Source organism: Enhydra lutris, unplaced genomic scaffold, assembly GCF_002288905.1.
Source record: "Enhydra lutris kenyoni isolate GAN:26980312 unplaced genomic scaffold, ASM228890v2 scaffoldscaffold18, whole genome shotgun sequence".
Classification (NCBI taxonomy): Eukaryota; Metazoa; Chordata; class Mammalia; order Carnivora; family Mustelidae; genus Enhydra; species Enhydra lutris.
In genome coordinates, this window is record NW_019154102.1 from 19,672,164 (window position 1) to 19,695,568 (window position 23,405).

The following is a 23,405-nucleotide window of genomic DNA, read 5'->3' on the forward strand; positions in this document are numbered from 1 at the left end:
GCAGCTCTGAGCTATGGCACAAACTCAACTGATAAATGCTACACCTACCTATCCAATAGTATGTAGGAAATGCAATCCTTCCTAGGAGGGTGAAATTCTTGGTGCTAATTATCTTCACATAAATCCTACTCAGAGAAGAGTTGACTGAGAACGTACCACTGGTTTTTAATATATACACATTTGATTGAATCATGCACACGTGTGAGTATGATCTACTTCTATGGGACCAAAAGAGTTTTATAAGTTTACCTATGTACACATATACATACACAAATATCTATCATCCAACACACTGTTTCTGCTTGGGGCTTGTTGTTTTCAAATAAAAATAGAGGACAATTTGGGGGGAGGGTTGCCACTTGCTATTGGACGTGGCATTGCCAGAAAATGGCGAGTCCAAAGAAAAAACAGATTGGAAGGGATGAGACTGTATTAGCAAAATATGCATTTGATACAACAAACTGACCTGCCCATTTCCCTAAGGCAGCGAGCCTTTATGATCTGTACACTCTTATTAAATAATCTCATTAAATAGGAACACAAAATGTACACATTTACAGTTATTAAATAAGCCAGGACTCTTCTATCTGCAGCCGCATTCAGACACGGCCATGCCTTCGTATTTGAACTTGTAGGTGACGACGCCCTTGTCTAAATAGAGGATAGAGATGGGCTCTAGCTTGGTGGGCACACAGCAGGCTTTGGAAGCCTTCTGGGAATTCTTGAGGTGGACCAAGGCCTGGATAATTGCATGCTTTGTGGGTGTGAGATGCTCTGCCAGGGGGTAGTTGCAAACCCCGCGGCATTCGTAGGCTTCGTATCCAGGTGGGGCAATGATCCAAGAGTCCCAGCCAATCTCCTTGAAGTCAATGTAGAGCGGGGTCCTCTTGCAGTAGTTTCCTTTAGCGTTCCTTCTGATGCGGGCTGTGGAGTCATAGATGATGTTTGACCTCATCTGCAGCAAAGCTTCTTCTCCTGGCCCACTGGAATAACCGTCCAGGCCCAAGTTGTCAAGCTCCAGTAGCTGCTCATGGGCGATCATTTCATTCAGTTCCTCCTTCCGTTCCTTCTCGCTGCTTTGGTCATCAGAAAACACGACAAGCAAGGGGACATGCTTATTCTGGGCACTGGTGTCTATTTCCAGTTGTCCTCTGCCAGCATCCTCGCTTCCTTCATGTCTGCTCTCAATGTGGACCTCAAGCTGGTGGGTGGATGAGCCTGACTTTTGCCAACGTCTAATGGCATCGGTGACATCGAAAGTCTCCCACTCGCTGTTGGTGCCATAGATCTCCCCCGACACCAAGACCAGCATGCTTCTTTCACCCTCAGTGTCCCCTCTGCTCTCAAGTACCTCGAAAATGGTAATTTTCCGGTCTACTCCATCGTATATCATGCGATCTCTCTGCACCAGTGTGTACAACCTGAGTTCGGCCATGATGACCTCTTCGTGGTGAGGAATGGACACATTGAAGAGGAGAGGGTATTTTCGGAGTCCGTTAAAACTGGCTGGCTGGGAAAACAGATCTGGGGGAAAAAAAAGACAAAAATCAGATTTGTAGTGTGTCACAGAGAAAAATAGATACTTATTTATGCAATAAGAGGGCCTGTCTGTGCGGGAAGCTTGATACAGAGGAACGAGGGGGACCGTTGATGAAAATAAACACAATGTTACCATTTTCCAACAGAAAATACTGAAAGGTCAATGGCAGAATGCTGAACTGACTTCAGCTGTCAAGGCTAAGATGGAAAGCGGCTGCCTTATGAATGGGAGAAACTCCCCCAGTCTTGCTTGCATTGGTTTCACTGATCAGCCACAGAATTACAGAGCTGGGAGGGACTCTGGAGACTGTGCAGGCAAGCCTCCAATTAGCCTAGCCAGTAAAAGGCCATCAAATGGGAGGTGGGGTGATTGTTCTTTTTTGGAAGCTTTTCAGGGATAAGCATCTCATGGCTTTCCATATTTGCATTCATAATGAGTGAAGATTCTCCACATGGTTGGCTGAGGACTGGTCTTCCTTAAAGACCCCCATGTAGATCAGGGGTTGGTAAACTATAGCCCATGGGCCACGATGAGCCTGCCACCTATGTCTGGAAATAAAGGATGAGGGAAACAGAGCCTGGCCCATTTATTTCTATGTTGTCAGTGGCTACCGTTGCACTACAGTGTCAGAGTTGCGACAACAAATGGCCCACAAAACCCAAAATATTTGCTATCTGTCTGGCCCTTTACAGAAAGAGTTTGCTGACTCTTCCTCTGACACCAATGTCTGACAAGATAGCCACAAAGCAAGGGGGTCACAGCAGTTGAATTTTGGGTGTGTGGACTTCAACAAGGAGGAATGGGAGAAAACGAACCTTGGGATAGATGGGTTGCTTTAGTCTTGTACCCTTAGCAACTGGCATGGAGTTTGGCACATAAGAATCACTCAGAATGTTTATGAAATAAGGTCCTTTAGTCTCAGAAGTGCATCTCCAGATATTATCACGTTGACGTCCTATGTAAGAATTTATAGGCGCCCAGAGCTTCTGTACCCTTGCCCCTGGTAAACATAAGACTATGCCTGGGGGCATTTGTCATCCATTAAAATTCCATGACACCAGAGTGCTAAGGACACCCAATTGAGGGGTTCTCTGTCATCTTTGGCAGTGTTTTCTCAACTGTATACCTAATTCATTATTTTAGTAGGGTCCCTGCTCCAGATTGTACTCTTAAATATTTTTCTTTAGCTTTATATGATTTTTTATACTCTTGAATGTCTCTTTTAGGCTTGTCCTAAGCAACAACATTCATGAAATGAAGGGATTAAGGAGGTTGTCATGTGGATTTTTTCCTGATCCACATTAATGAAAATGTATAATAATTTTACATGATTCACAGCTTTCTCTCTGTAGGGTACCACTTAAAATCATCTCATACACTGCCAGTGGGAAATACTGGTCAATGAGATGAATTTAAACACTCTAGCATGATTCTTAAAACTAGCTATAACCAGGCCTTACCGTCTTGATCTATCCATAGTTCCCACTCATCCCCTAAAGTGCCTGGAACATTGTAATCGAACAAGTTGTATTTCTTGAAAGGTTAAAGGAATTGTAAACCCTCCTATTTAGAGTAGACCGATATCTTCACCATTTGCCAAAACATTTCCTTTGCCCTGATGTATACCACACCTCTGGAGCTGTGCTTCTGACTCTTGGAAAGCCTTCTCCCCTCCCTTCCACCTCTCCGGTTGTGACCCCTCCTTGTAGGATTTTCCCTTCTTCACCTCCCTATCTAGAAGTCCACTGCCTTCTGGGTCACTTACATATTTACTCTTTTTTAAAATTTTTATTTAAATTCTAGTCAGTTAACATATAGTGTAATTGGTTTCAGGAGTAGAATTTAGTGATTCTGATATTTACTTTTTATATCTCTCCTATAAGCTTTGCCATTTACATCCTTACATTTCAGTTTTCTTTTTTATGAATGGGTCTTCCCAAGCAGATAGTCATCGTGTTGGCAGGGAGCCCAGCTTAAATTCCTTCAATGCCTCCGAGCTACTGGGATACCTTAAACAGAGGCAATGTTTTCAAAATATGGACTAGTCGATGATTCTGGACATCACAAAAGATCAAACTGATTTATGGGAATAGCATAGGTCCTTAATACATCAAGTAACTTGAGAGTTGTCCCCTCTTATAAGAATAGAGAGACTTTCCTCTCCTTGGACAGGGAGCATGAGACCAAAAATAGGGAAGTAGACTGGTTGCTCTATGCATGAGAAAAGTGCAGAATGAAAGCTCATGGTCATGGGAAGAGGGGATTAATTACAAAGGAGCACAAGGAGACTTTTGGTGGTGATGATTATGCTCACTATATTCATTGTAGTAATGGTTTCAGTGGATGTTTATAAATACCAAAACCTATCAAATTATATACTTCAAATATGTGCAGATTATTGTATGTCAATTATACTTTAATAAAGCTGTTAAAAAATAAGTTCACTGTGTATGTGCAGCTATACAAAGTAGTAGATGAAGGTGTTGCATTCTAGGCAAGGGAACTGATGTTTGTTGAGCATATTTAAATGTGCCAGTATTTTGCAAACACTGTTTCATTTGTTTCTTATAAAGACCATTTATTGCTATTGTGTTCATCTTACACCAGAAGAAATCAAGCTTCAATGCAGAGGACTGACTTCCCCAAGATGACAAAGTGAAGTCAGAAGTGGTAGAAATTAAAGTCATGTTTTTTCTACCTTAGAAGTCTTCTTGCTTTCCCCTGATTAGTTAGATTGGGAGGAGGGTTTTTTTGGTTTTGATTGAGGGTGGAGGGGCGGGACAAGGCGGGGTTGGTCTTCGTCTCCTAGGCAGTTGCACTGTGTAGACCCAAAGAGTCAGAAGAAAGTCAAGAACAGCCATTAGTGCTAGCCCAGTGCAGGATCCATGCCCTTGGGGCTGAGCACTCCTCCTGAAGACCCGCAGAGCCACGAGCAGCAGGGGTGTCCACAGATAGATCTGCTCCGGCTTTTGCTGGTCTCCTGTAATAAGACCCTTTGTAAACTCCACTTCCTGACCTGCATCACGCAAATCCTCCATGGGAGAAGTGAGAACTAAAAATCTTCTATTTCTCCTTGGGGGTGTGAATATTTCCCACCTGCCCTCCGAACAAGGCACCCAGAGCTCAGTGCTCAGAAGTGCTAGGAAAGGTTCCTATGGAAGGAGGAGATTTATTTTCAATTCAGACTCACCCTCAAAAGGAATCTGTAATTTCAGTTTGCCATTTCCATTATGTTACTAAATGTTACTGAGTAACATTTCTGATGTGTTACTAAATATCTAAAATTTTGGCACTTATTTAAATTTTAAAGGCAAATGCTATCTTCAGGACTGATCAATACCCACTCCACATTTCCTCTAATGCCTAGAATTTAAGGAATTCCTTAGTAATAGCTAATGATTGTTCAGCAATTCAGAGTAAATGGAGCACTTTCTTACTCATAACCTCTTTGAAATCGCTTAGTTGTGTTACTTAGGTATATTATGCCCAATTTACAGATAATAAAACTGAGATTCAGAGAAATTAAGCTAATTATCCACAACTACTAAGTCAACCTTGCCTCAAAATTCCAAATCCCAAGCTATTTCCGTGTTACCACCTTTCCGCTTTTAAGAACAACTGGTCAACATCAGTCAAAACCCTCTTCCATGATGGCTGGTATTATCATGCACCTGGTTCATGACAATGGAAATATTAAAGAATTAATTTCTTTGGACCTACATCTTTAAGCATGCATATTAGAAAAAATATATATATTTTTGCCACCTAGCACCATATTAAATAAAAGATCAACTTGCTAGGTCATTACATTTAGCTACTGAATAAAGCTGGGGGGGGCGGATAACATAGTTTTTCTGCTGATATTTAAGGCTTGTGCATTGCTATTCATGAAGACACGGAAATAAGCTGGATCATTAACTGGGCCATGCATTCTTCCTGGACATTATAAAGAGTGATTCAAGGATGTACACGTCACAAAAACACAACAATATTTTAGGAAGAACCTCTAAAATACAAGTTTTTGTCCTGTCTGAATATTTCTTAAGTAAGGTCAGAAAATGGAAACGCATTCAAAGTTTGAGTGAAGCACAAGTCATGACTTTGGTTCTTGTCTATTTTCATTCTAAGTAGAAGTTGACAGATTTTATTTATTTATTTATTTATTTTTTGGTCAATTCAAGGACAAACGGAAACAGAGACCTATCTGGAAAATGACAGACAAAGGTGTAGAAGTAACCCGACATTAATTTCTTGTATTACTGTGGTTTAAATTCAAAAATTTTAAAGACCAAATTATGATGTCAAAATGGCAGACACTTTATGACTTTGGATTAAAAGATATTCTTTAGTACCTTTTAATAGCATTTGGGAAATGACCACGAAAATGGTATAGACCAAAATGTGCACTGTTTTTATTTGAGTATCAGTGTACATACACCTTTATATAGATGTGTTCACCCCATCTATATTGTTTGAATTTATCATCTCTTGAAAAAAAAAATCCAAGCCAAATTTTGTCAATAAAATGTCAACTTACCTTCATTCTTGAAACTCCTAATGATGTTGGCCGATGGCATGGAGGTCCGATCTGTCGCAAATTTGTTGTAGAGTTGCAACATATACTCAGGTGGGTCCACCTTGGCTGACTCCTGCAAAGGGATGTCAGATAGGTTCAGTGTCTTGAGAAATTCATTTTTCATGCTCTGCAGCAATGTGTTGAAGTCGACACCATCTTGCTCTGAGAAGACATCATCGAAGAGGGGCATATCTTCTTCCAGAGGTGACTGCTCCAGGCTCATGATGGGGCTGCCAGAAACCGAGTGAGCCACCAGGCAGAGGAGAGCGCACAGCTGCAATTGCAGAGAACCCATGACTCTGCTCAAGCCCCCAGGCCAACCCAGGAAGATTTAGCTCTCCTGGGCTCTAAGTGGCAGTTTTATCTTGTGCAGCGTTAATGTCTCGTGTCACTGGAGACAAGTTTGGAAACTCTTCGCCTCTCTCTCCCTCCCCCCTACCACTCTTCCTCTCCCCCCAAAAGTCAGGTTGCAGTAATTGGATAACAAAATCCCCTATAGGGGCCTAGCCTTTCTTATCTCCCTAGTGTAAACTTGTGCACTAGATTTTGTTTCTATCTCGCGATCCTTTTTTCTTTTAATGAGCATTTTATAAACATTTCCACATTCTGACACTGGCTAAGAGATAGGACAATTTTCTCCTTGCAGAAGCTCTGCTTCTCTTCCTTTCAATTCACTTCCTTTTGGCAGGAATGCCTAAATTCTGCTTTTATGTGATTCGCTTTCACACATGCATAGAATAGATACCGAGAATCAACACAATACACATCATTGGCATCACAGATTAATTCAAGTGCCGGGGCTTCCATCTTCATAGCAAAGGTTCAGAAGAAAGACCAAATATCCAACACCTCTAAGCTAAGTTAATAACTATAAATGTATTTCTATAACTTTCTAGAAGCTTACATTTTTAGAAACAGGGAAGTATAAACTTCGTGGTCAAGGGCCTTTTTCATACAGATTTGATCTGGCTAAGTGGCTTTTGAAAAATAGGGTGAGTGTTTCATTATAATAGCAACTCAAATTCATTAGGTGCTTTCCTGTAAACAGGCGTGGTACTGAGTGCTTTACCTCAATCACCAAATGTGCTCCCTATAATCACCCCGTTATGATGCCCATCACACATATGAGTCGCTAAGGGTCAGTCACTTGCCAGAGGTCACAGAGCCTCAAAGTGACAGAGTCAGGATTTGAACCTAGGCATTCTCACTCTTAAGAAAGGGAAAAAACAATCAGACTTTCAAGCCAGTGCTCCTGAGACTGGAGCAAGGGCAGAGATGCTGAAAGGCTAAGTCCCAGCCTCGCCCTTCCCTGGAGAGTCCACAGTCAGGAGACAGGGATTTGCAGTTGGAGCTGAACCTCAGGTCTTTCACCGGGGCGGCGATGGATTATGAGGATGACAAAATCTCTGCCAACTCCATCTTAATGGCTATGTCAAATGGGCCAGGTGGCTCCAAGTCAAAGTTTGGGAAACCACATTATGGGGCAGATGAAAAATGTTTCTTTGAGAAGCAGTGGTGAAATTGATGGTTTGCCCGGTTTAAGAAAGACAAATCAAGTTCATCTGCCTTTCCAGCCCCACTTAATGGTGGTAGCAGCTCGGTGCGGCCATGGTGGTCCTGTGGACCGCCCCCAGAAGCAGTGGGACTGCTGTTTCCCTACTTGTTCAGTGCACTCCCTGTGCAATTCAGGTGCCTGGCACGGTGTTCAGAAGGCTGTGTCTCGGTATTTGGTACACTGGAATACTCTCTCAGTTTCTGAGTTACATTTTCCAACATTTACCCCAATTAGTTCCACTACAGTACCTCCACTATCCTTTTTCCTGTAAGCTCCCCCCGGAGATGTCTTCTGATCCTTTCCCCAGCTAAAATGTAAGTTTACAACAGTTTTTTGAACTGTCTTAGAAAGACTTGTGTTTTGAGGAAAAGTCTCTCCTCAGAATTGTCCAATTGTTCAGTAGCTGTTGATTTTGATTCCATCTTCCGTTGTAGGGAAAGCTCCCGCTCCCACATTGAAAAGATAGTTGTAGACTGGAAATAGATTATATCCTAGTGGGTCCAAAAGTGAGTGAGTCCAACCCATCCTGCGGGTGGGCTTTACCAGAAGGCTCCTGACAGCATACCAGCAGGGTCCTTGTATCGTGTCCTGCCTCAAAACAAGCACCCGTTTCTCTTCACACACACAGATGTCAACGCACACTCCAAAACTCTGAATGGCAGGCATGTGCGTGTAACTGCCACAGGACAGCTGAGTAAGTGGCGGCACTTGGAGCCCGGGCACACGGACTTCACGGGTCAGGAAGAGGCACGGACGTCCCACCTTGCTGAGTCCTAGCTCTTTGCATTCTAAGGGGAAAGACAGGCAATGGAGATTTCCTGTACTTGGTGTTAGAGGTATCATTGGGGTTGACTATTTGGACCGGTTTCTGCATCATAAATGTTTATATTTTGGGCAGACTTAAAGATAAAATAGGAAAATGTCTATAACCACATCCCAATGCCTGTGTCCTTAATGCAAGGTCCTTAAGCCCCACACCTGTGCTGGGGTGGGGGAGGAAGGGGATTGGGCTCCATGCATGGAGGAAAGGGGCATAAGCTTCCAGCCTCTTCTAGGCCTGGGATGCCTTGCATTTTAGCTGCAGAGTCTCTATCCCGGTGACTTTACCTAGAAGTTTCTCCCAATGGCTCTCACCTGACTTTAAAAGATCCAGATATTTTCACGTTCTTTCCTCAACCTTGATATTCTGGACACAATCGCTTCTATTACTCTGCCCTGATTATTTATTTGGATTCTGCTCATTTGGAAGGTGATGTAATTCATTTAGAGTAGACAGAACATGACAATTTTGCCAAACCAAAGATGAAAGGCACATCTAGATATTTGAAGCAAACCCCCACGGGTGGAAAGAGAAATATTAACTACATATCATGCTTTGTCGATCCTACTGCAAAATGCTCCAAAGTCTCTTCTTTACAAAGTTTGGGGCCAACTTTTTTAAAACTAGTTCTAGTAGCTGGACACACCTAAAGGATCTGACTGAACTCCATTAGATTCTCCAAGCGATCTGTGATCAGGGAAGGTTGGATCCATTGGAACTCTGCTGTGTCCATTAGGACCGAACAGATCCTGAATAAAGATAATCAACAAAATTCTCCTGACTGACCACAGGTCAGTGAAGTTGGGAGGTCTTTGAACATGACTCCAGGCTTTTGGAAACACTTGCACCTTGGACCCCACTGCAGAAACATGGTGCCACGCTTGCTACTAGCTCAGGAATTTTCAGGACTTTGAGGTAACCCTTCTCAAACCAGGTATGATAATAAAAATATTTAGTAAGCTATACAGGAGGTCCCAGCCAATCAAAACAGATTACAAGTTAGAGTGCCAGAGCGATATCCCAGAGACCCCCAAGTTTCACTTACTGAGCTCTAGATCTGGGGGAGATTGGGGTGGGATGCTGGCAGAGGGGCTTCGACCTCCACCTGTATGGGAATATTTCGATATTTTAGCCGGCATATTACCATTGTACAATGTATAACAGGTGAGTGCGAGTATCGCCTAAATTTCCTAAGCCAGAGCTCTGCAAGCTACATGCTGTTAGCATTTGCTAACTCAGCATGAGGCTACACAGCCTGCACTGATTATTCCCTTGCCTGTTACTAGAATCTGTTCGCTGGCTGTCCTCTCGTTCTCCAGCCCAGGTCTTGCCCACTACTCAGACCTAAGCACCATTTGGGCTGTCTCTGCCCCTCGGATGGCTCAGAGAGCTCCTGCCCTTCTCCTCTGATACCATCTGCCCCAGCGCCTCCTCTAGGATCGGAAACTGCCTCGACCGAAGTGGCATTTCTCATCAATCCAGATCCCAGAGTCTACATTTTCAGGTGGGGAAAGTGTTCCCTTGCCTCTTCTGACCCCACAACATTTAGGTTGCTACTTGCCTGAGGCTTATCAGTCTGCCAAGTGGTTCTCTCACAGCCACACACTTGTTGCCATCTCCTCAACTCAGGTCCTTCCACATCTGTGATTTAAATAGTCCCTTACCTCTTTCTTTCTGTAACTTTCCACATGGGCCTTTCATTCGCCAATAAGGCCTCTCATGTGAATTCTCATCAATAATTAGGCAAGCGATAAAAAACTTCAGGCCTTTGTCTTTTCTTTGAGAGTTCTTGTGCGCACCTCCTATGTGCCAGGAACTGTGCAAAAACAAAACCTGAAGGAAAGGGACCAAATCTATGACCTTGCAGAGTTGACTTTCCAACTGAGACAAGAGAGAGAATAAACAAATATACAAATAAAGTGTCTGTTGAGTGGTGATAAATACAGCAGAAAAGGCAAACCAAAATAAGAGGATAAGAAATGCCATGGGCAAGGGGTTGCAATTTCACTGTCAAGGCTAGGGTGGGCCTCCCAGGTGCAGGTGAGGGTGCCGGCCATGCAGGCCCCCAAAGGAAGAGCATTGCAGGCAGAGGTTATTAAAGTCAAGTGAGGGAGAGAGTCACAGAGAAGATGAGGTCTATGGATAAGCAGGTCCTGAACCAATAAGGAGGTCATGAATTTTTTTTTTTTTTTTTTAGATTTTATTTATTTGAAAGAGAGAGAGAGAGCACAAGCAGGGGAAGCAACAGAGGGAGAGGGAGAAGCAGGCTTCCTGCTGAGCAGGGAGCCCAATGCAGGGCTCGATCCCAGGACCCTGAGATCATGACCTGAGCCAAAACCAGACACTTAACCAACTGAGCCACCCAGGCACCCAGGATTTTTCTTTTTTAACAGCCCTACTACACAGTCACACAACTTTGCCTTTTCATTTCTGTCACTGACCAGGCCATCTTACGGGTTTTTCATATTTCCACAAAGTTTTCACAACCATTAATGTATGAATATATTTACTAACTTGAAATGTGGGTCTGAAAAAGAGAACCTGCCTGTGGAATGGTCAAATAACATTTATTCTCTGTAGAACACCACCGGCCTGGGAGGTACGTGGAAACTGACAGTCTGCGCCACATCACCTCTTGCCTGGATTGCGGTAACGGGCTACTAACTGCTTCTGTCCTCACCTCCTAGCGGTTTATTCTCAACATGGCACCTAGGTCCTGATACGACATCGTATCATCACTCCTCTCCTCACTCAGAGAAAAAGGCAACATCTTACCAAAGCCCTCACGGCCCTCTGTTACCTCTCTGGGGTCAACGCCTTGCTAACTCCCCTTCAGCCCAGGGGTCTCTCTGGCATTGTTTAAACACTCCATGCGTGTTCTTGCTTTAGGGCTTTTGCCTCAGCTGCTCCTCTGCCTGAAACAAACTTTGCTCTCCCCCCACATGGTCACTCTCACCCACTTCAAGTCTCTGCTCAGAAGTAACCTCCTCCATGAAGGCTGCCCTGAATGCCCTATTCAAGATGGCAGCCTGCTCAGCTCTCGTAAGCCTACTTGCCTGCTCTGGCAGTTCTTATCACTCCCAATACAAGACATAATTGATTAATATGGTTTGCACATGGTTTTCTGTCTTTCTCTGACACTTACTCCTTATTGCTTGGCAAGACCATGTGTGCCACAATATCAAGGAACCTCGTTTTGTTCACCCATGTATTGTAAGTGACTAGATCTTTATTTGGCATGTAGTGGTTAATACATAGTCACTGAAGGAATAAATCATAGCAAATATTCAAATATTCTCTTCCTTAGAGTACTTAATGTCATAAAAGCACAAATGCCATTTAAAATAAATATCCATTATTAAAGTAGGCATGCATTTTCTTGAGACCCACTCTATGTATCTAGTTGAGTTTTTATACCATAATAGACCACTCATCTAAAACTTCACAAAAAATGAATTTATCGTTGCAAAACCTTATTACCATACACACAAAGTGTTTACATAAAGTATATAAAAAGTGTGAAGAAAATAATAAAACTGAAGTAACCGTGTATCCACCACTCAGTTTAAAAGTGGAAAAGGCCAGTTACTACCTTTAAAACCTATAGTGAGGGGCACCTGCATGGCTTGGTTAAGCGTCTGCCTTTGGCTCAGGTCATGATTCCAGGAGCCTGAGATCGAGCCCCACATCGGGTTCCCTGCTCAGCGGGGAGCCTGCTTCTCTCTCTCCCTCTGACCATCCCCCTGCCTGTGCGCTCTCTCTCTCTCTCTCTCAAATAAATGGGTAAAATCGTAAAAAACAAAACAGAACAAAACAAGGTGCCTGGGTGGCTCAGTTGGTTAGGTGACTGCCTTCAGCTCAGGTCATGATCCTGGAGTCCCAGGATCAAGTCCCACGTCGGGTTCCCTGCTTGGCGGGGAGTCTGCTTCTCCTGCTGACCTCTCTCATGTTCTCTCTCCCTCACTCTCTCTCTCTCAAATAAATAAATAATCTTCTTAAAAAAAATAACAAAACAAAAGACCTACAGTGAAACCCTTCCCAACTCATCTCCTTCTCCTCAGCGGATGTAATTACTAGACTGAATTTTCTGCTAATCGATTTATTACGTTTTTATGATTTACTACATATGAACAAATCTCTAAAAATACAAAGTTTAGTTTTGCCTATTTTAGCTTTATAGATAAATTGAATCACACTATAAGTTCTCTTGTGTGATTTGATTTTTGCATTCAACAGGATTTTTTTGATGCACATAGGTCAATGCACGTGGCCATGGTTCATTGATTTTCCCTACTGCATAGTTATGGGTTTTATAAATATATGAAGATTTTATTTGTCCATCACACTGTTGATAGACACTTGGATTGTTTCTTCTTTCCCCATTCAATACTGTGCTGCTACAAATAATCTTATTGCCAATGTTTTCTCCCAAATGAGTTCCCCAGTTCTGTTTCTCACAGGAGGAGTTCTGTCATTACACATCATTGCCAACTTGTGTTGGTTGACTTCAAGGACTCTGGTTGTGGCTGACAGACTCCCTCTTCCCTTGCTCTCCCCATTCACTCCTGGCATCTGCAACAGAGCATAAGATCGTCTTCTGGACAAAAGGTATAGTTTGAGTTGGGAAGCAAGCACTGGTTTAAAATATTGTGTTGGCTCCCACAAGGCTATAATGAATGATTCAACCCATGTAAATCATGACACCCAGGAGCAAAAAATGTTATTGAGGACAGGAAAGGAGACTTATATAAATGTGGCAACACTCCAAGTTCATGAATAAGAAGACAATATAATAAAGATGTCAATATTCCCTAAAGCATTACACGGCATCAATAAAATTTCAGTCACAATCCTAACAGGACTTTTAACAGAACTTGAAAAGATAGCCCTAAAATTTAAATGTAGGCACAAAGAGTTAAGAATAGCTAACATACTCTCGGAGAATTGGATGAGAGACTTTTCTTACCAAATATTAAAACCCATTAAAAATCAGCGATAATCAAGATGATGTTGTGTTGTTATAGAAATAGATCAAAACAGAAAAGAGCCTGGCAGAAGACTCACAAATATGAAAAAATAACATATAATGGCTGGCATTTTGCAGGTTAGTGGGAAAAATGTCAGTGATTTGATAAATGGTGCTGGGATCATTTATTGGAAATATTGATTGCCTATTTCACTCTTTATGCAAAAATAAAATCCAGATATATTAAGGCCTTACTATGCAAGAACAATTTTGAACCTTTGTGTTGGTGCTCTAGAGGCCCTGGGGAGAAGTTCTGGGAGAAGCGTGCTTCTCTTCCTAAGAACTAGTACCTTATCTGTGAGCTCCAACTCTTGAAAAATAACAAGAAGATAAATGGTTATCTTATCTCCCTTTCTTCAAAAAAAGAAGAAAAGACAGCCTCACATTTAGAAAAAGCATATAAATTAATATTATCCATCAAAACCCAGAGACAAAATACTATTATGATTATCAGCTAAAAAAAAATCTTCACCAAGAATTCCTTAGAATAATGAGTTCCCCAATTACATTTTAAATGGAGTTTTTTTTTTTTTCCTTTCAGAAACACATTTATTCATGGAGAGAGACAAGCTTTTGCATGTTACCAAAGATTACGTTATCTGTATCTTAAGTAACATTTTCATAGTTCTCTGAAGCTAACAAAATCTCTTTTGGCATGTGCTCCTTAAGCGGTAAATGCTGAAAATGAAAATGTCCACTGACCTAGGAGATCTTAGGAGTGGCATAGACTGTCCATCAGCGTGCTCTTGGGATCACTCGAGGTGTTTGACAGCTGTGCTAAGCAACCATCCAGAGTGCAAAGACAAAGACGTAAACCCAGCCAGGGCGCTCTGCCACCGCACTGAGATAAGTCAAGCCCTTTAACACCAGAGGCTGCTAAGGGTTTATTCCACACTCTCAGTAAGATAAGCTGCCATTCACGCCTCACAGGACACTCAGATCTGGAAAGCAGCTTAGAGGAAAAACTAAAGAGACGCGAATAAGTATAATTATTTCAGGGTAGGAAACTAGTAGATTTCTGGTTGTTTAGACTCCAGTTCCATAAAGAGCCATAAAAAGCATGTCTCCCGGGCCTTCCCAACATGATAATGGGGAACAGGAGAGAGGAATAACTCCAAGGTCCTACACGAAGTCCCACTGCGTGTCAGCCATTTGCCCCCATGATCCGAGACTCATTTTGTTATGGTGGAATTCCTTTCCCCATTTCACAGATGAAACTGAGGTCCAAACGATTAAATGAACCCCCCTAAGGTCAAAGAGAGTAGAGATTGGAGAAACTTGGATTTAAACTCCCTGCTTCCTCCGATTTGTCCAAACAGGCTGATGGTCCATATGGCTGGGCTGTGAGAAGGTGAATAGGGCATGATATAAAACCTTGACTGCATAGTTAATCAGGTGGGGAGTGCTGGACTTCTCTGTGCCAGCTCTTAACGTGGTTTACCTGAAGGCGGAATGCATACTTTAAGGTTTTTAGGTTTCCGAGGACAGTTCCAGTTTCCAATGTTTCTGTTCTGTCCTGTATACCCAGGACAAGCAAAATATGAGTCCCCTTTCTTTTTTTCACTAAGAAAATATGGTCACCTTTTCTGTAGAATTCAGTGTACATACATTTTGCACACACATTCCTTCTTTGAGATCACCACCAGGAACTTCCCTGGAGGGCTACAAGGGTCAGGGCAAACATGCTCATGATATTGAACTTGGAAAGTGACCAGTGTAAGTAAGATGATGGATACCTGCAAGGAAAAAAACAAATAAACATGGTTTTGTTTAAAAAGAGTCATTTCCACCAAATCAGTTTGTGAATATCAGTGTCCTAGTCTGAGAATGTATGACCATAAGGAATGTTATCAAAGTAACCCCTTGCTCCCCAGTTTCATGAGCCACCAAGGCAAATCCTAGAACTGAGAATCGTTGCCTCTGAAAGTGGGAAGGAACACCAGAGGTCAGCATAGCTGGCCCCAGATCTCTGCAGGAAGAGAGAAGGAAGGGGAGAGAAACCACTGAGACCTCCTTATCAATGGGCAGGCACTCTTCTGAATACTTTCACTTGACAAGTTCAGAAGGTTGCATGCCAGAAGGGCTTCTTGGAGAAGGTCTTCCGTATCAGAGTGATAGCCTAAGTGTGTTGTGACAGCACCGTTGCTGGGCATCGTGCATTTCCTTGTGAAATCACAGTCTGCATGTGACCCATCTTCATTAAATGTCATGCATACAACAAAGAAAAAAAGTGACTTGAAGCCATGAATAAATTTTGGACTTTGGTAATGTTGGAACAGCAAATCTATTTACGGAATCAAACTTCTGGTTTCTAAACGAAGAGAGATGGTCACTTCTGCCTTAAAAGGCTTCATTACCCACCCGCTCCCCCCACCCAAAATGTCTTTTCATTATTTCCCTTCAAAGGAAAAAGGTCAGGTTACAGAGTCAAGTTCCAATCTAATCACATGATGTCATAAGACAGCAATTCTGTTTAAACGATCTTTACAAAGCAATGTGAATATATGGCTGGAAAAATGACAAAGTGAATTTTAGATAAGTACCTTCAGTGAAGCATGTTCTGGTACAATTTACTTAGTGTGGAAGTCCAGGAGACCAAAGCCATTGATACGGTTGTTCGCATGCCGTCCAAAATTATTATTAGTGAACTATCTATCAAGGCTTTGTGTTTTAGACTTGTTGGTTAATTACCTCTGGGGATTTTGTGCAGTTGGGATTGATAACAGCATCTAAAAGGAATTCTAGTGAAGAATAACAACAGAATTCTTTAAATAGCCAACCAGACAGCTAAATGGAGTTTGGCTAGATGAATAATAGAAAATTATAAGAGGTTTTTAAAGGACATTTCTGCAGTTGCCTGGTTCTGACACTCTTACCACACAGCAATCATCGGTTTAGCTAACATGAGACACTGGCGTAATAAAGCCAAGTGACCAAATTTGTGATAAAAGAGATTCCAAAATATGCAGCCCCAAGCAGTTATTCCAGGCATAAGAATGGTTATTCTCTGTTGCATGGTTAACATACTTGTGAGTTCTATCAGCTTTCCTGAGATAAGATAAGAATGCCTGTCTTGTGAATACCACAGACAACTTGAGGGCAGAGGCTATATTCCATTCATTTATCCTTGGAACCTAGTATGAAGCTTGGCACGTAGTACCTGCTCAATGAAATCAATGAACAAAGGAGCATATTTCTGATATGACCCCCATTCCGTACTTATCCTCTTATATTTTATATACTACTATACAGAGAATTAAGCTGAAAGTTGTTCAAAGGAATCTACATTCAAATTAAGGATACCAGCCTACCTAAATGTCTCACTCTTCCTCAACTCTGTGGATGCATTCTAACCCCTAAAAGTACTTATATCTCTTGCCTCTTGTCATCCATCTTCTGTCCCGACCCACTGCTCTCCTATGACTACCTACTCTCCTTTCTCAGGGGTCTCCTTTGAAAATATTGAGGTTCTCTTCTTGACCATTTCTTTATGGAATGAGTGTTTTAGTCATACTGGCCAGGGTTTGACCTATGGGAATTCTGGTCCTCCAAATGGCGGATAAGACCAGAAAGATCTGGGAATCCTCTAATTAGGAGGGCACATCCTTCCCAACCTCTGGCTCCCTTCCCTAGATCTTCAAGATGAAGGTCTCTGGACCCCTTCCTGTTCTTAATGTGTTTTCTATATAGTCATTTTTTCTTCTCCAGTGGATTGGATTGTGATCCAAAAGGAGCCAAGGCAACTGGTGCTACCCCTAAGCTTTAAACATGCATATAGCCAGAGAAAAGGCATTCCTCTGCTTGGTCCAGTCCAACTCTCTGGGCGACTGTATTAGGTTTGGAGCAAACTCCTCATGGAAACAAACTGGTTTTGGTTGGAAGCTCCCCCTGCTCCATAAATGTTGTTCTCTGGAGCTTGCGGTGGTGACATCAGGCAGCTCTCTCAGGAGTCAGGAATCTTGAGCCCCAGCCAGAGGCAACTTATCATGGCTAATAATTCATCATTCACCACCAGCACTAGAACAAATGTTTATTAAGCACCTACACTGTGTAACGCACAGTGCCACAAGGCTGGCAAGGAAATGCACCGCACTGGCCACCCTGACGAGCATACCAATAACAGTAAAAGGCTGCTATTTGTTTAGGTCTTTCTCTCTGCCTGGCATTGAGTCCCATGCTTTATGTTCATTCTCTTATCCAATTGTCCTCCCAACCCTACGATCAAGGTGCTATCATCATCTCCATTTTAGAGATGAAGAGTCTGGTCAGAGGGCCAGGAAGAGGAAGATCTAAGATTGACACCAGCTGTGTTCACTCACAAAGCCCAGGCATTCCCTTCAACACAGCATTCCTCTAAGAGGGGGTGACTGGATGGAGGGGAGGCAGGTGACAAAGACAGCACAGCCGGGAGAAGGAGGAGAAGTCATAGGGAGCAGAACATTGTCTATGATGGAGGGAAAGAGGAAAAGATGGAGGGAGCTATAGCCACATGTGAGGTAGTAGACGTTAGAGAATTTCATCCCTAATATCCTCCACTTCCTCTGGGAAGTGAGAGGCAATGTCATCTGGTAAGTAAAATGAGTGTAAGGACAGGGCAGGGGTGATGATGGTGATGATGAGAATAATAATAATAATAATAATGGCAAATATGGAGTCCACCGTGTGTCTGACAATGCTCCAATTTCTTCACACAAGTAATTCTTTTTCATTCTCACAATTCCAAAAAACTGGAAACCGAGGCTTGGAGAGATATACACTAGACCTACTGTGGAACATGTACCAAGTGGTGGAACTGGGACTTAAAACCCAGACAGTCTCCCTCCAGAACCCAAGCCACCGAGGGGAAAGTGAGAAGCCTTGTAGGGACATGTGGAAAGATAACTTCTAACTTACTTTTCAATTAAAAGATAAAAATTGTAAGTAGTGGTCTGAGAGGTGGCATGGGGGCAATTTTTCTCATATCACTCTTGAACTGAAAACGGGACAGCAAGGGCACCATGTCAAGGAGGTAGTTGAAACTGAAGTTCAAGAGAGAAATGAGTTCATGTATGTATGAATGCATCGTAGTTTCCAAAATACACCTCCTATACATATAATGCATCGTAATTTCCAAAATTTTGACCTAGTGAGCCATACAATTCACCACATATGTAAATCCCAACCATTATGAACGTCCCTAAAACATATCATTTCCTTCCATCAAATACAGTAAAATATAACATAAATTTTAAGCAACCTTTATAGAATCTTAACCTGTCCATACAAGGAGAACCAGAGCCATTTCCATTTCCATGAGTGGCCCACTGCTTTCTATGCTCCTCGGAAGGAAACTTCTGCAGGGCCTCACACCCTCTGCGGCATGCTCTACAAGCTTGTCGCTTCTGCACCTTCTCCTTTGGCAAGTCTTTACTCTGTGATGCTGTCAGAATAGTGGTACCCCCATGTCGGCTGGTGATTGAATCTGTACATTTCTACTTTTTTTATTCCTAGGAAATTCCTTTGAAACTGTGTAGATTTTATTTTCACCTTCGTGGCTTGAAAGCCCAGAATAAAATGTATTGCCCAGAGTCTGACGCATTTAGCCCAGGACTTCCTGTGGTCAGAAAACCTTGATCCTTGCTCTGATTAGGCCATTTTCTCAATCCCCCAAAAGCCTTACTTTTGCAATCAATAAATAAGGGGAAATGGTGCTGGAAATAATAAGGCTTGGTTCAAATCATTGTTATTACTAATGTAGAGATCAGTTCATCTCCCTGCTTTGAATCTCTTTATTTTCTCCCTTTTAGGTAAAATCTTGTTTTAAAATTTAATATCTACTCTACCTTTTATCATGTCCTAAGTTATGAATCAAATCCTTTTGAAAACTTAGAAATTATTTTCAGTGATTAAATGAATACACAGTTAACCCTCATTCAGTGAGAAGGTTCATTCATGGGAATGGCCTGTTTCATTTATGCCAGTTACCATAGTCATTAGAATATTCCACACAAGAGAAGCTCAAACCCTGAACTCCAACCAAGTCTCCATTTTGTGTCTGAAACAAGAAAAACCGTCAGTGAGAAGCGCAGTCTGCACCCCCAGGAGAAATGCAGAGTGCCTGCCAGCCTGTCCTCTTGTGGCTGCCTGGGTGTGAATGATGTGACCAGAGTCAACGGAGGTGAGGTGAAGGAGTCCGAACGAGAAACCCACCATCGTTACAGTGTAGGCTTAGGAGTAATTTATTTGCTGTCTGCCCTCTCTGCCGCCTTCCTTCTTTCCTTCCTCCCTTTTCTCCTTCCTTTTTCCCTCTCTTACCTCCTTCCTTCCTATCTTCCCTCCCTTCCTTCCTAAATATGTGCTTTGAGTGTTTTAGGTTTTTGAGTTTTTAAAATACATATATTAAGGAAGGAAAACGTGCCTAGTACAGTACTCCCGGTCCATATCCATGTCATCAGACCCTCACGGTCGCCGTAGGGAAAACCATCCTCTTTATATAAATGGGGAAACCAAGATGCCGAAGGGTGAAATGACTCTTCCCGGATAAAACCCTTGTCAAAGACCTCTTACAGTGATCATGAAAGTGAGGAGTCTTAACTAAGATGAACGAGGAACCAAGCAGGGATTTTTCCTTTTTTTGTAGGAAAAAAAAATGTGCTGGGCAGCACAAGAACAATAGATCAAGGAATTTGGCTAATGGTTTTAATAATTTCAGACACCTGATATAGGTTTCATTATTCTATAGAATGTTTGCTGACAGTATTTTAACACTTGGAACCAATAATTCAGCCAAAACTAAGCACAATGACATCCAGTCTCCCTCAAATATATGACACCTGACTCTCCTCTATAACAATCTGCAAACATCTCTCACATAATATAGCTCATGTAAGCCCAAATACAATGTAGTCCCCCTATTTTTCCAATGAAAGGTGAAAAATAATAGACTGGAGGTGTAGGGACCTTGAATACATATCTTTTCAGAATATAGATGACAGTCAAATGCTTCCTTGTTATTTCATTTAGTAATTTTAATGCTTATATGTTTAAAATGTTATAGAAAACAAAACATGAGTTTAGAATTGTTTCCATTTGCACATTTTTCAAAATTGCTTTCAAACTACCCACAGGGAATCTCCAACATCAGTGTCATCACGTGAGCCATTTGGGAGGTCATTTCGCACAGTTTCCAGACCACCCCATGTCCCCTGCAACATCAATCTGCCACTAGAAAACTGATCCCAAATATGGATTTGGAGAACACTGGCTCTTAGTCTTTTCAGTTTCCTGTGGTGTGTGTGTATGAGCTACCTAAGTAACCACGTGTTTTATTGTTTTTTTTTAAAGATTTTCTTTATTTATTTGACAGACAAAGATCACAAGTAGGCAGAGAGGCAGGCAGAGAAAGAGGAAGGGAAGCAGACTTCTTGCTGAGCAGAGAGTCCGAGCCGTCCTCGATCCCAGGACCCTAAGATTATGACCGAGCCGAAGACGGAGGCTTAACCCACTGAGCCACCCAGGTGCCCCTATTTTATTGTTTTTTAAGTAGATCTTTGAAAGGTTTCTTTTTTTTCTTCCTTCTGACATTCAGTGGTTGCAACTGGGAAGCACACTTCCAAGAATAATGACAAAATTTGGATTACACTTCTTTGCCTGGTTTTTTAAAAAAATTAATTCAAACAGACCTCGATAAATATCCATCTGAGGTCATTACACAGTCCAAGCAGTCTTTCATGGGTCAAAAGAAAGTGACTGAGACAGTCACTGTAGCACGAGGCTTTGTAAGGGCTCAGAATTTCAGTCACCTTCTCTGAGCAGCTGACATTTAGACCTCTGAATTGGGATTATTTCGGAATGGACCATGTATGGGGAAAAATGTGGATAATAACAGTCATTCCAGAGAAGGCAGAAATGAGGATCTCAGATTGGAAACTAATTTTAGTTATCCTGCACATGCTCAAGCCATTGTCACACTCCTCGGTATCTCTCTTCTCCCTGAACGGTCCACTTGTGTGGCAGGCAGTGCCTGATAGCATTTATGGGCATCTTTGCGATGCTCTTCCCAGCATGCTTTGAGAGAACTCAGCATTGCCCTCTGGTACCAATGACTTACGAGAACGACTTGTAGCATTCCATTGCTCAAAGAGCATTGAGAGATGTCAGAATTCTGATACAGCTGCAGGAACAGTTGCCAGCACGCATCTTGCGAGCAGAACTTAGAGAGTGGTGGATTGCAATGCCAGAACTTCGGGAAAATGTATTCATCACAAGATGGAGTCAAGTGGTTCACACATTGGTGTTTTATCAGTTGTTGACCGTTGTTAGTAAACGCAGAGGTATCCTACCAAGCAGATCGCCTTTGCTCAAAGACAGCCTGAATCATTGAGGCAGTAGATTTTTTTTTTTTTTTTTTTAAGTAGGGGCTTGAACTCACAATCCTGAGTTCAAGATGTGAGCCGAGATCAAGAGTCGGATTCCTAATGGGCTGAGCCACCCAAGTACCCTGATGCAGTAGAATTCTGCCTAGAATGTATTAGTCAAGATGGGGCCCGTTCATAGTCCACATAGCTCTTCCACTGCTGTTTCATACTGTCACTCAATTTCCGTGAGCTCATATCTCATCCCTTAACTAGTTTATGGATGGATCCTGGGACTGTCTGAGACCTGCGGGAAAGAGGAGAGCTAACCATGGAAACAAGATTCTGGTCCAGCAGGCTGAAGATTCTTGGTAGTGATCTGAGATTACTCACTAAAGAGGAATTGAGTGGAGTGCTTTTCAGAACCTCTGGAAACAAAATTAGATAGAGATGATGTCCACTGGGAGATGTTACAGTGTGAGGGGAGAATGACCTGTACCCTTTGGAATATAAAACAAAGATAAGGAAGGGTTTTCATACTTGGGCATATTTTTATTAGCATCCATCATTCCTTTCTCTGCCCTCCAATTTTATTAAGCACACACTATACACCAAGCACTTGGAGAAGGACTTCTCTGTTGCTTAGCCATTTCGTTCTCTCCAATTTAATATTTTATTTAGTACAATATTTAAGAGCATAGTCTTTTTGTGTCACACAGAGTTTTTTGCACACAATAAGACCTCTTATTGACCCTATGAACTTGGGCTGATTACTGAATCTTTCTGAGACTCTCTTTTCCCATCTGTAAAATGGAGGTCAAGAAGTGCCTGGCTGGCTCTGTCCGTGGAGGGTACAACTGTTGATCTTCGGGTTGTGAGTTCAAGCCCCGTGTTGGGTGTAGAGATTACTTAAAAATAAAATCCTTAAAAATAATAATAAATAAATAGATTGGTAAATAAATAAATAAATAAAATGGAGATCAAAATACTCCCTACTTCATGGGGTTGTTGTGAGACTAAACAAGATTATGCATATAAAATAGCTTAAACCCAATGTGGGTAAATGGTAAGTATTCGCTATCACTATTTAGTGCAAGTTTTTCATTTTTCCATTAGATTGAACTATTTGAAGCTGCCATTTTTGTATGTCAAAAATAGTAGAATGTTGGTGACTGTATATGGTTCAACTTTATGTATGTTGTGTTTGCTAGAAGGACTTATGTTGGTTGTCATTACAGTTGAGGAGACTGATCTCCTAAATAGTGTAAATAAGGAAAGGAATATGTTATCCAAAGACTGGAGGTCTTTTTAAGTTTGTTTCAAATTGTAAGTTTATTTCATTCAGGATTACACTTCTTTGTACAACTGAGCACTTAACTCAGGGCTCTCTACCTAGAAGATGATTAATAAATATTAGAGTAATGAATTTATACATATGAAATACCTGAACTTTAGGAAGCAACCAACTACTTAAAAAACAAAATCACCCTATTGCTGGGGAGCCTGAGTGGGTTAAGCATCTGACTCTTGATTTCAGCTCAGCTCATGATCTCAG

The 23,405-nt window shown here is 41.9% G+C and overlaps 1 protein-coding gene across 1 annotated transcript; it reads right to left on the bottom strand.

The window, feature by feature from the left end:
* Positions 1-391: 391 nt before the first annotated feature.
* On the bottom strand, positions 392-6,493 carry LOC111148067 (bone morphogenetic protein 10). The gene is made up of 2 exons (XM_022504444.1): positions 6,078-6,493; positions 392-1,524 (listed from the first exon to the last, which is right to left on the bottom strand). Exons 1-2 carry the CDS (start codon positions 6,409-6,411, stop codon positions 584-586), a joined length of 1,275 nt encoding a protein of 424 aa, XP_022360152.1. The 5' UTR covers positions 6,412-6,493; the 3' UTR covers positions 392-583.
* Positions 6,494-23,405: the final 16,912 nt, after the last annotated feature.